This window comes from Artemia sp. Qi Xiang Cuo, chromosome 10 (genome assembly GCF_049724085.1).
Source record: "Artemia sp. Qi Xiang Cuo chromosome 10, ASM4972408v1, whole genome shotgun sequence".
Taxonomy (NCBI): domain Eukaryota; kingdom Metazoa; phylum Arthropoda; class Branchiopoda; order Anostraca; family Artemiidae; genus Artemia; species Artemia sp. Qi Xiang Cuo.
Window position 1 is genome coordinate 55,340,520 of NC_142803.1, and position 13,799 is coordinate 55,354,318.

The window sequence follows — 13,799 nt, forward strand, 5'->3', positions numbered from 1 at the left end:
TTTAAAAAATCAGGTAAATTTTCTCAGGCTCATAGCTTTTGATGAATAATACTAAATAAAATTTATATATTTAGAATCAGCATTATAAGCCCATTCTTTTGATACATTTATTGACATTAAAATTCCGTTCTAAAAAGTTTCGATTACTATTGAGCCGTATCGCTTGTTTTTTTTATTGTTTTTTTTTTTTTTTTTTTACGTAAATGTTATTACGTATATGATGGGGTTCTCCCCTTAGTCAATACCACGCTCTCTACGTTATAATTTAAAAAAAAATTTAATTCACAAACCCCTGAATCACAAAGGCCGTTTAATTAGAATGGATAGCTCTTTTGAAAGCACTAAAAAAAACTGTAGCGTAAAGAGCGAGGTATTGACTTGGGGGAGAACCCCCCCATACGTAATTATTTCTGTTCGTTTTAAGTTCTAATGTTTCTTCTTACTTTCAGTTGAAAAAACTTGTTTTTTTTATTTAATTTCTGATCGTTTTTTAAATAATGCTTGGAAATCCGGCGCCCCCTTCATAGAACTGTCCCTTACCCCAAAGACACATCCTCCACGGAAAGATTCTCCCGAGTAACCCCCTCCCCAGCTCCCCCCCCCCACCAGAAAAAAAATCCTTCCTGAAAATGTCTGTTTACTTCCCAATAACCAATACAATATGTAAGCAATTGGGCAAAGTTCATAACTTGCAGCCCTTCCCCTGGGAACTGTGGTGAATTAAGTCATCCTAAAAGACATTTATTAGATTTTCGACTATGCTGAATAAAATGGCTATCTCAAAATTTTAATTTGGTGACTTTGAGAAAAAAATGAGCGTGGGAGGGGGCCTAGTTGCTCTCCATTTTTTTTGGTCACTTATAAAGGGCACTAGAACTTTTAATTTTAGTTCCAATGAGCCCTCCTACAATATTCTAGGACCACTGGGTCAATACGATTACCCCTGGGGAAAAGAAAAAAAAACAAATAAGCAGGCATCCGTGATCTTTCTTCTGGCAAAAAAAATGCAAAATTCCACATTTTTGTAGATAGGAGCTTGAAAGCTCTACAGTAGGGTTCTCTGATACGCTGAACATGATAGTGTGATTTTCATTAAGGTTCTATAACTTTTAGGTGGTCTTTCCCCCTTTTTTCGAAAATCCGCCAAATTTTCTCAGGCATGAGCTTATGATGGGTAAAATTAAACTTGATGAAACATATATTTGAAATAAGAATTAAAATCTGATTCTTTGATGTATCTATTGGTATCAAAATTTCGTTTTTTAGAGTTTCGGTTACCATTGAGACAGGTCGCTCCTTACTTACAGTTCGTTACCACGAACTGTTTGATATGGCCCATTTTTCTGTTTTCACACTCAATATCCCTTGATTTGGGAAAATTGGTTCCAACTTTGCCCCCCAAATTATGCCACTACTACGGATAACTCTGGAAATGAAGGACGAACTCGCCCCACCCCTTTGCTCACTCCCGTATATCCCCAGTAGATATTTTGCGTGCATTCAGTGCTTCAGACGCAGAATCAGGGGATTCTATTTATTTTTTTATTATTATTTTTTATATATAATTCATTTCCTATTAGAACAAGGGTATCAAATTCACCACTCTCAGCTGAGGGACCCTAGAATATATAGATAGACCCCGTGACCTGTTCAGTCAAGTTTATGTACGAATTACTGCTTAATAACAACGGGGTCTGAGAGGCGAGCTTATATCTCCCCCCACATTGGTCTTTCGAACATTCCTTGTCCATATTCCGTGAAAATTACGTAATTCAGAGCTGTAATCTAATTTATGTAAGATAATTTATTTCCAGGGCCTTGAGGCACTTAAGAATATATAGATTCGGTCTGTAGCTTTGGCTGTAGTAACAAAAGGCGATATGTTACCTAGCAAAGATCTTACAGTAGAGCAGAATAGAAGAAAAATGCGTTTTGGGTTATATAAATCATATTGAGGATGAGCTCGTTTTTATAAGTGAGGTTTTTCTGGGTATACAAGGCACAACAAGGAACATATTTAATATCAAAACTGCATTTCGCGGCTATATCGGTTAATGACAAAAGTAGATGTAAGTTAATTTTTGTGAAAAAAAAATTAAAATTAAAAATTTGTGAAAAATTAAAACCAATTGTGAAAATTAAAAACCAATCATTTGTGAAAAATTAAAACCAATAAGAATTGAAAAAAAATGGATTAGGCTAATCGATAGTTTTTGTCTTTTTGGAAACTCTTGTAACAGTACATAGGCCTAAACGAATTTCTCAAATGCGGAAAATATGAAACTTCGGTACTTGTGTAGAAACCGGTAAGTGCGCGAAAAGTGAAGTCGTGTTAATGCTAATAAAATAGAATGAAATAGGATGAAAATGTAATAGTTTATGAACAAAATTAGGCTATATATTTGCACATTAAGGCAGTGGGGGAAGCATAGCATATATTAAATCCGTAACCTAACCCAACCTAGGTACCTTTTTCCCCCTAAACTCCCAAAAAATAAAGTTTAAATATAGTTCCCGGAGTGAGAAACTCTTTGTTATACAGCGTCTAGGCATTACCCGGTAAAATGCCTATCTGTTCTTGCAATACAATTGTCGCGCACTTACCGCTTTCTACACAAGTATTGAAATTTCTTTCAGCTAATTTTGTATGGAAATATAAAGGTTAATTTCTTAAAGCGCTCCTAAAACGCTGGAAATGTTAATATAAAGGTTGATTTCTTTTCTCTTTTGAAGGGCAGTATTCGTTTTCCAAACTCTTATTCACTGTAGGCTATTAAAAATAAAATTAAACATGTTCAGGGTTATTATTGGGCCTAAAACATTAGGATATGTATCGTAATTCCTTTGATATGTATCTCATATTACATATGTATCGCAATTATCAATATATGCATCCCAAAAGGATATGTATCGCAATTCCTTTGAAAATGTATTAGAATACCGGGAAGATTCCTAGGAGATCGTTAACCACTCGTCGTGTATAGAGCCACGGTGGTGGTGCAGAGGGGGGGGGTGTTTCATCGTTTCTTGTGCAAAAAATAAGACTATGTTATTTATTATGTACCAAAACTTAACCAAACTATTCTGCCTCATGCTGCAATTATATATAATTATTTTTCCTATCTAGAATTTTTCCTATTGAAAATAGCCTTTAATAAGCTAATCTCGCTAGAAGCTTAAAAAACTCATATAGAATTATGAAGATATAAGAAATGCCTTTCTTTGGGATTTTCAATTTAAGATAAGATAATATAATTAAATGTAATATATGGCGTGACATAATTTAAAACATGTATATTTTTCGCTTTGAGTACGTTATTTAAAAAAAATATAATTTAGTCCATATAGTCTCATAAAAGCTGGTACAATGACACTCGCGGGTAGCCAATCTCATTTATAATATATTGTAGTAATATCATATTGTTGGACTGCATTTAAAATGTTGTATTTCAATTTGACTCCGGTATAGTGCAGTTCCCTTCATGGACGCCCATAAGCTGAATTCCAGGGGGGGGAGCAAATCTCGTCTAATTGGCACTTTTAATGCTATATAATAGAAATCTCAGAACAAAAATATAAAAATAAGGCAGCATCATTCAGCCAGGGGGGGGGGCGGGAGCCCCCCCCCCCAAATGGGTGCCCATGGTTCCCTTATAGCCTACCTCTGACATCTTGTAGTGATATCATATTATATTAATGCATTTGAATAGTTTATGTTTTAATTTAGTGCCTATACAATCATAAAATGCAGCTCCCTTGTAGCCTATCTCCTCTGATATATTGTAGTGATAACATATTCTTTCTAATATATGTGATCCGTTTTAGAAGAAGCCATCACCCACAAGTACGCCCCCTGCAGAAGCCACCTCAAGCAGTATCCTCCATGGCGCTTTGAGCGGAACCATTGCTCGGGGTGAGATCTCCGTGAAGCCTGCAAATTCAAATTATACACCCACTCTTGCCTCGTTATTAACGTCGTCTACAGAGTCAGAACAGCCTGAAGTCTTAACGTTATCAAATTTGTTGAATACAAGCAAAGTATGTTTTTCCTCAATGTCTATTTTCTATTTCCAAATTTGTTTATCTTCAAGTCCAAGTAATTTGATTGTTCGATTACTTGACCTAGTCAAGCTAACCCCTTAACTAAATAAGACCAAGGCTTAAACTTCCCTTTCCTGATTTACCCCAAATCCCCAGGGGCACCAATTTCCAAAAATATAGGGAAGGGGGACAGTGGCGCCAATTCACGCAAATGGAGGGGGGGGGCAAGGAGGTTTTTTCGATTTTTTTAAAAATTAAGATGCAAAAAAAGAACAACATTTAGCAAACACACCTAAAACAGGGGGGAGCGGCGAGGTCGCTGCTTGGCAAAATCGTCGACGAATCTATCCAAATCCAGTTTCTTTACCTCCTCTTTTTCAACGGCCATTATCATGAGATCACTGAGTCTGTCGTTTCCCATCGTCGATCGCAGATAGTCTATCACACGCCCTAATGCCGAGAAGAATCGTTCATTACTGGTAGTGGTCACAGGCAAAGTAGCAACTAGCTTCATCTGTTTTAGCACTGCAAAAGAGGCAACGGGGAGGTTGGATAAGATTTTGATAGCTCAAAGAAGATCCATTTTTGAAATATCACTTTTTGACAGATGCAACTCTGAAAAAGAAAACTGGGATTCTATGTCATGGTCGTCGACACCGAGGATCTCTTGATAATGACACATAACTCTTTCCACTTTCAAAAGTTCGAAAAAATTGGAACTTGAGGGGTCGAAGGCAGATAAACCGTCGAGCAGAGGCATATTCTGCATGAAACGTTGGTCCATCTCACTCGTGAAACAATTTATTACCTCAAAGTACAGAAGTTTACCGCAGTCTGATTCAAGTGGCTGACTGATCTTGTGTTTACCGGTTGTTGAGTTTGAAAGAAAGGCTTTGAGACGAATGGAAATGGCTTGACTTCTCTTGTTTCAAGCACTGGTTTTAGATTGTGGAGATTTTGATTCCTTGATATTGTTTAAGGCTAAGAATTCAGATATGTTTTTGCTTAAGTTGTTCCATTCGTTATCATTTCTCAGCTTTTAGAGTGTCTCATATGTCCCAGAAATCAGTGCAAGTGTCTTATAAATCAACAAACTTCCGGATTGAAGTTGCTCTGATAAACAATTTACAATGACTAATACTTTTTCCATTATGTGTAAAGTTGAAACAAAAGAGGCAGAGTTGCTTTTGTCCAGTAGTCCTTTTGCTTCACACGCTGCCTCGCCGTTGGAACTATCAGAGACTGCGGCAAGCACAGCAGCAAAACATTCAAATCTGGCCTTCACCTTCGAAATAGAGCGGACTGCGTAAAACCAGCGAGTCTGGACGGTCCTCTCTAGCTCCAAGACTTTTTGCCCGCTAATACGCTGGGATTCCACAAATAGCTCGTGACGAGTATTGCTGCATGATATAAATGCGTAACAGAGAAAAAACAAAACCTCTGTGACACCACAGAGAAAAATTCAGAAACTTCGCTGATATTTTTTAGGCAGTCAGTCAAAACCAAGTTTAATCTGTGGGCATGGCGGTATACATAAACTGCATGAGGCACCTTCTCCCTAAACTTTGCTTGAGCTCTGTTAAAATCCCCACTTATAACGGATGCGCCGTCATAACATTGGGCAATACACAGCATCGAATCTACACCAAGCTATTCTGTAGTTTCACAAATCGAGTTGGATAAGCTCTCGGCGTCTAATTTGTGCATGTGATAGCAGCCGATTGGTCGCTCCACTACTTTTCCATTTGATGTGTACCTGAGTAGGATCGCTAATTGTTCTTTTCTAGAGACGTCTTTTGTCTCGTCGACAAGAATAGCAAAGTAATTAGCTGATTTTACTTCTGAAATAATATCTTGGCGCAAGGCATTTCCTATCAGTATAACTGCGTCATTTTGGTACTGATGGCTGCAATAGTAACCATATCGGCGCTGTAACTTGGCCTTCAGCTTTTCGTCGCCTTTAGACATTTCCTCCATCAATTCAACCAAATGACCCCGGTTTGCAGATGTTTCTGATTCGTCATGACCCCTCAAAGCAAGACCCTGGCGGCCAAGAAAGCAAATAGCGCTAAAAATGTACTTCACATGATCTCTATTTTCCTGAACCTCTTGAGATCTGGATTGAATTAAGGCATTCGCTATAGATTTCGAAGTATCAGTACTCATTATCTTAAATTCCGTCCATGCTGACATACAATGACTATGTCTTTCAGAACCATCATGTTGCTTTAAAAGAGCAGAACTGTCTTTCCACTTGCAAAATCCTGACTCAATGAAAGCCCTTTTTCCAGCAGTTACTCCAGCCCTTAGAATCACCATAGAAAAATGGCGGCAAGCAAAACAAAACACGGAATATAAGTTTTTTGAGTATTCAATCCATTCATAAGTCTTATAGTAATGTGCACTGAATTTCCTTTCCGTTAGAAGTGGAAGCCGGATATCTCTCAAGAATAGGTTGAGCTGGTTTGTTGTGACGCGTCCTAGAGATATCTGAGAGAGTTTCTTGACTGCTACTGGAACCCGCAAGGGGTTCAGCGATGCAGACCGAACTCTCATGTTGATCTGAGCCATTTATTGTTCCGCTTCTTTCCGAAATTCTGTCACAGGTGGGGGAATTTATCTGAACTAACCCGAGACTTTGGGCGCTGACACTATTGCCAGTTTCTTGCACTAAAGTTTCTTCATTTTTCTTCCGCATTTTCACCGAAAAAAAATCCAAAGTCTGTTGTCGCTTTTAACTCATAGTTAAACGAGTAGTAGACAATGACTTCACTCAGACACGGCAAGAGAAGAACTGAAGAAACACGTAGAAAATCACTCCCATACTCCACGGTGAAACTACCCCGCTTAGAAACCCCATAAACCAATCACTTACATTTCCTGTTCACGACAGTCCCATACACTCCTCTGGGACTAGTCATCCCATAAACTATTCAACAACGTCAAGAATCTGCTGACCAAAATCCATTGAAACACTAGAACACATTTCCTTTCCCAGCTACTAACATGAAACTACCCCGCTTAGAAACCCCATAAACCAATCACTTACATTTCCTGTTCACGACAGTCCCATACACTCCACTGGGACTAGTCATCCCATAAACTATACAACAACGTCAAGAATCTGCTGACCAAAACCCCTTGAAACCCTAGAACACATTTCCTTTTCCAGCTACTAAAAAAGGCAATATACAAAACTCATAGTTTACAACGAATTCTTCACAAGAACAAGAACGAAACGGGTACTGACCACATGAAGCTTAGTTTTGAATGAACCCTACTCGGAAATAAAATAGTGTAGACGCGCTCGCTCTTAGACATTTCAAAACAAGATTATATAATTAGGGCACCAGTTAGTTGGTCCTATTTATTGGACCAGTTGCTGGTTTAATATAGCAAATAGCTAAAATAAAAAATAGCTGTGAAATATAAATAAGAAGGTAATTTTCAAAATCTAGGGGGGGTCATGCCCCCCCCCGCCCCCCTAATTGGCGCCCCTGAAGGGGGATAATTTTTCGAGTTACTTGTATTAAGGTGCAAAAAAGGGAATTTAAAAATGTAGTGGGTGGGCAGTGTAAGTCTTTTTGATTATTTTTTTATGAAAATACCATTTGATTTTTTTTTATGAAAGTACCATAAAAAATCAATCTCCCCTCCTCAATTGGTACCCTCCAAGTCCCTTTCGTGGACAGTTTGAAGCTATGGTCATAAAAAATACCTTTTTTGAGGCTTGAATGAAAACCGCTATGGATGATTTTCGTAACGGACGCCATTTGAGGGAAGGCTGACGGGGACGTACTAATAATAAGTTATAAATAAAAAGTATAAGAATAACATTTTAAGAAAAAATACAAGAAATATAAATAATAAGATGAGTTTGTTTTTGCCATCTTAGAAATGTACGAAAAAAGAAAATAAAGGAACTGAAAAACTTAAAGAAAATATCAACTTCTAAACAACACAAAATACAGAATGAATTCAAACGACACTAGCAAATAGCGCTAAATAGCCAATGATGAAACAAAATGTTTAAATTAAACACATAGAACTATTCAAGACATCTAAAAGGTCGAGAACATAATGTTTTCACAAGATCAAATAATTCCTGAAAAGTAAAGGGAAAGTTAACTCCAAAAAACGACAAAACTCCGAATAAACCTTCAATTGATCAGTTTTAAACAGCGAATCTCAAAGTGGCGGAACATACCGCGCATAGGAACAGGGAACGCTGTAGTTAGTGAATAAACATATCGAACATAATGAAACGAAAAATAATCATATACATATTTATTTGTCTGTAATTTTTTTTTCTCGAAAACGGCAGTATAATTGTTTCGCAAAATCAGCATACTACCATTTTCTGGTGTTTAAAAATGATCTGGGAAAATTCGTTTAGGGCCTTAATGGGGGGGGGGAGAGGAAATCCATAAGAATAAAGTCCCAAATACCCAACCGTCCAATACCCTAACAGCTGTAATTTCCACAACGAATAAAATAAAATAAAGTTAATTTGTTTTGCGAAAGAGATTAATTTTTTTTTAAAATCAACGATTCCGTTGATTTTGAATTGAAGTTATCTAGTATTTTGCAGTAGGTTGCATCAAGACATGACTAATTGTAGAAAGAGCCAAGCCAAGATAGATAGTCCAAGTAATTGAGAGGCAAATATTTCTTTCATAAAAGAAAGAAATATTTATTTAAAAACTATAAAAATACGCCGTGCAGTGGGATCTGTTGCTACTTCTCAAAAAAATAATTGTAAATATAAAAAAACGAACAAGGAAAAATAGATAAAATAAAAAATAAAATAATAAATAAATAGAAAGTAAAAGAAGTTACTATCTGACCGAATTGGTGCAGTGGTGTTGTTTGATCCCCTGAGTTCTTGCGAATTCCCTTGCCACAAAACCTTTATTTTGGAGATAACCTTAGTAGAAAAGAGGGGCTAGGGAAGAGATCCCCCCAGCTTACCATTAAGGGTCTGATAAGGATCTGTATTTTTAGGAAAATTAAGAAGGGGGTAATTATATTACCCCATCCCACAAGGGTTTCATTTGCGTATCTGGAATGATCAAACTTGACATTTTATTTTAGTGAGCACATATCTCAATAATCTGATTTTGATGATAATTGTATTTAATGCCAACCTTTTAGTGATTAATGTATTTTAACACCCTGTTTCTGGTGATCAGACTCATCTGAATATCATTATTTCGGTGATTATGCCTATTTTAATTCTAGGGTTTTCATGATCAAATTTATCTAAATTCCTCCTATTTTGTGATCATAGACCTCTAAATGCCCTGATTTTGGAAATATCGCTTCAGTTGCGTCAGTTTAAGAAAACTTGGGAGGGGTAAAATTTATTTGTCAATCTAAGATGGGGGGGAGGGCAAGTTTCCCTCTCCTCCCTTCCAATTGTATCACTTAGCTGAAATCCTAATTTTCATGATTACCTTATCTAAATGTCCTGATTTTTGCCATCACACTTTGCTTAAATCCTAGCTTTGGTGACTACCCTTCTTAATTGCCCTGATTCTGGTGATCTCACTTGTTTGGTTTTGGTGATCACACTGTTTTAACCCCTAATTTTGAGGATGTTCAATTGTATCAACGAACTACAAGAACAATCTCTTTCCCCATAAGGACGCTGGAGTTGGGGATGATTCTCAAGTGTCCTCCTTCATAAAAATAAACCTTTTTTCTTCTTTTCTCTTTATTCATCATTTATACTCACTGATTTGCTAAGTCTCCTCCTTCATAAATAAAAACCTTAGATGTTTTCTTCTTTTCTCTCTATTCGTTTTATTTATGCTCACCCCTTTATGTGCTAAGTTTCCTCCTTCATAAATGTTTTTTTCTTCTATTCTCTTTATTCATTTTATTTATGCTCACTCCTTTGTGTACTAAGTGTCCTCCTTCATAAATTTAAACCTTTTTACTTCTTTTCTCTCTGTTTATTATTTATTAGACATATGTTCCCCTTCATAAACGTAAACCTTTGTTCTTCTTTTTTTTTTTTTGTTAATTTTATTATTTATTCATTTGTACTCACTTATTTGCTAAGTATCCTCCTTCATAAATATAAATATAGATTTCTTCTTTTCTTTCTATCAATTATTTATACTTCCTCATTTATTTGCTAAGTGTTCTGCTTCATTAATGTAAACCTACTTTTCTCTTCTTTTCTCTCTTTCAATTCGTTAATTATATTTACTTCTTTTTTGATAAGTGCCCTCCTTCATAAGCGTTTTTTTCCTTTCTTTTTCTCCATTAGAATTATTATTTACATTCACTTATGTATTTGGATTTTGTTGTTTTTTTTTTCTCTATTTATTATGTTTTCCTGTGGAAAATAATAAGAAAAAGCGAAGTTGAGAGCACCCAGGGCCAATATCTTCAAAATAGACAGAAAGATCGATATATTGATATAATCATGCACCCAGGGGGAGGGGGGCTCCCCCCACCAAGCAAATAAAATAAAAACTTGGTTGCTGAATTAGAACTAAAATAGCCTAGAGACACCTAAGACGTCAAAAGCACGATTTCGATTTCTTAATCGTTCGGAGACAGACATTCTAGAAATAGTTCCTTAATTTCTCAAAGAATAAGTTATTTTCGTATTGTTCCAATCCAGATAGAAGTTTTATGCTTTAGATTTTAGCCCTTACGAGGGCCTTGTGGCCTTTAAAGTGGGGGAGGGGTAGATACGTAATATAAGCACTAACTCAAAAACCACAAAGAAAAGAAATGTTGAAGAAAGGGGAAAACTCCAGTTAATGGAAAAAAACTGAATACAAAAAAAAATAATCAATTAAATAAAAGAAATAAATAAAAAGTAGGTTTTTATTTTTCTAGCCAGACATGTATGTGTTTTTTTTAGGGTGGATCATGAAAAAACAAATCAGTAGTTTGAGTAAGAAGTTCCTAGACATTTGGGAAAATTAATGAATTTTTAATATAAGTCAGACAATTTAGTATTAAACATTTTCCGATAAAGGAAAGTGTAAGGCAAAGAATTTTTTCATAATTTAAAGTTTAGTTGATAAATTTGTAAATTAATGTAAATTGTAAAATGTTGAATTCAAATGCACACTTAGTAATTGAAACGAAAATTTTAATTGTTTAAATTGAAATATAAATAGCATGTGTGAGAAGCTAGGCAAAACCAAGAGCCTAACAACTACATATAATCAAAAACCACATTGATTCAACTCTTAATACAATTCAAGCAATTTAATTTTAAACTTCTTTCAACAAGGAAGAGTAAGGCGAGCAATTTCTTTGTAATAGGACCTTTATTGGCCACATAGTAACCGAAAAAAAAATTTAAGGGCTTGGAGACATGCCAAATTCTGTACAAAAAGGAAAAAAAGGTTTACTTCTTCAGTAGCCTATACCATATTCACTGTCAAGAACAATTTTGACCTTTCCATTAAGGTCAAGATCATTCAAAATTTCATGAATCAAATATTGTTAATCAAAAATTTCTTATTCATGAATTAATAAAAAAGTTTTGTTTTGTGACCAATTCGTGTTCAGCGATAGTAAGGCAATTGAGCATGGAGGGGGATTTTGGGCCTCTGACATCTTTTAAACCCAATTTTTTGCGATTTCTCTGTAATTTTTTTTTAAAGTGCAAATATAATTCGCTTTTTTATAGTAGTGCCACCCTTTCCTCCTTAGTTGCCACTTGCCACGGGAAGCGATAGCTTATATTTATTTTTAGTTAGCTAGATATATTCTTTTTTTAATAACTTATGATCGAATATTAGACATGGCTCACATCAAAAATCAAAGCACAAAAAAAGATATATTACTTCAGGATACATTCTACCTGAAGCCCTCTTCTCGATACATCTGGGCCAGCCCCCTTAAATTTTTCTATTAAAAATATTTTCCTTAATAATAAAATGAATTTACTAATGGCATTATTGTTTATAGATCGATATTATTTCCATTGTGTTATTATGTATTATTGTTGTAATTTATAAATATTTATTATTTAGTATTATTAATAATTTATTATTACAGCTGTAATTAATTTAACCGTAAAAATAATTATGCGTTGATTTTAATCAGAAATCAAGAAAAAAATATTTAGGGCTTGAGTCTACATAAGAGCAAAATTATATCTGTAAATTTCGTTTCGAGAAAATGGACCTAAAATTCTTATCTTTGAACTCCTTTTTTTATTTGAAATATATGTATAATGAAATATGAAAGAATTTTGATTTTGATTTTTTGAAATTTTTGTCTTATTTATTCCTTACGAAAGAGATGAGTTGTTCATTAAATTATTTGCTTGAATGTCCTTGTAATTTGAAAACCACAGACAACAAATTATGGACGATTATATGAAAAATGATTTGAATTTTGAGGTTTTAATTTCAAAGTTCTTTAGATTTTGGGTAGAGGAAGGGGTGACTGGTTCTAGATGTGTTTATTTTATGAAATCAAATAAAAAACTGCCAACTTTCCCCTTTCAAATTTTTTGAAGTTGCAGGCTTGCGGGATTTTCTCTTTCCTCACTGTTATAATGCTTACTTTTATTTCTTGCTGATTTTTAGGGTTTATATGTGAAATAGGAATATTTTTTTCTTTATTTACCTCTTCACTTTTACCCTGCTATTCAATTTCAGTATTCGTATTCTAAATCATTTTCTTAAACCCCCCCCCCCCCCATCCGCTGAGTTCGAAACCAGTTCTTAGATTCATTTGACGTATCCCCACCGGATATAGTTAAGAATTTGGCCTCTTCAGAAGTAGACATGCTAGAACGAAGAGACATTTTTAGATTGCTAATGTTATGCTCATTTTTATGGTTTGGTTCGCGTTTGTGACAATCCATCCCCACCCCCCTCTAATGGTTTCATATTATTAGCATTAATATGACTATTATTTATACTATATTTCTACAGCTATGTATAAAAAAGTAACATAATAATTGATGAAAACTGGTTAAAAAACAGTTACAAAGGGAGGAAAAACAAGGAAATACGATTCATTGATACTGGCTGCATATTATACAATAAGAATTCCAGATTATTATTATTTTTTTTTTTTTAGGGGGGTTAGTTTCTTTGTGCAGCCTAGAGGTATACGAGACCATTAGAGGGGGCTGGAGATGAACTGTCAAGAACGCGACCCAAACCATGAAAATAAGCATAAAATTTGCAATGTAAAAATGTGTATCTTTTGTTCTAGCAAGTTCATTCTGAAAAGACCCAATTGTTAAGCTTTACCCCTCCCCGCAAATTCTAAAAAGTCCGCCAACATATAGACCTGCATTTCTTTTCCTTTTTGACCTTATTTTAATTGTGTGCTTTTGTTTCCTTGCTGAATAGGGTCAGGTGACAATAACCAAACCCAAAGAAGTAACCTCTGAGGCAAGGTGCTTGCCGTCCATGTTGGTTGTTGTAAGTTCACCTTCATATCCTGTGTAGATGCATGGTTGCCACAACCCAGTTTGCTTATAAAATTGGCTATATTAAGCGGCGTTCACATGCAAGCCCAGCAAGACTTCCATGCCGAGACATGTGTGTCTGCCACCACAGTATAAATATATACGAACAGTAGATAAAAGTTCTATACTCTGTCTTGAAGATTTTTGAAACACAAGCTAAACCACTCTTCATGACCCCGTCTTCACGCACGCGCAATGACAAATTTTTAGCGCATCATGACGAGAAACTATTGCTCTGACGGTCTGGGAACTTCCCAAACAGCGCGCTATGAAAGTGTGTTATTTTTGGAGA

The 13,799-nt window shown here is 35.4% G+C and overlaps 1 protein-coding gene across 5 annotated transcripts in view; it reads left to right on the forward strand.

The window, feature by feature from the left end:
- Nucleotides 1–13,799, forward strand: part of LOC148947907 (uncharacterized) — a 106,117-nt gene that overhangs the window by 78,385 nt on the left and 13,933 nt on the right. For 4 of the 5 annotated variants that reach the window (XM_089095548.1, XM_089095547.1, XM_089095551.1 and 1 more), the window contains 2 exons: nt 3,826–4,038; nt 13,389–13,460. In XM_089095548.1, coding sequence (XP_088951674.1) covers nt 3,826–4,038; nt 13,389–13,460 — 285 coding nt within the window. The remainder of the gene's footprint in view (nt 1–3,825; nt 4,039–13,388; nt 13,461–13,799) is intronic. The other variant, XM_089095549.1, reaches the window with a different exon arrangement.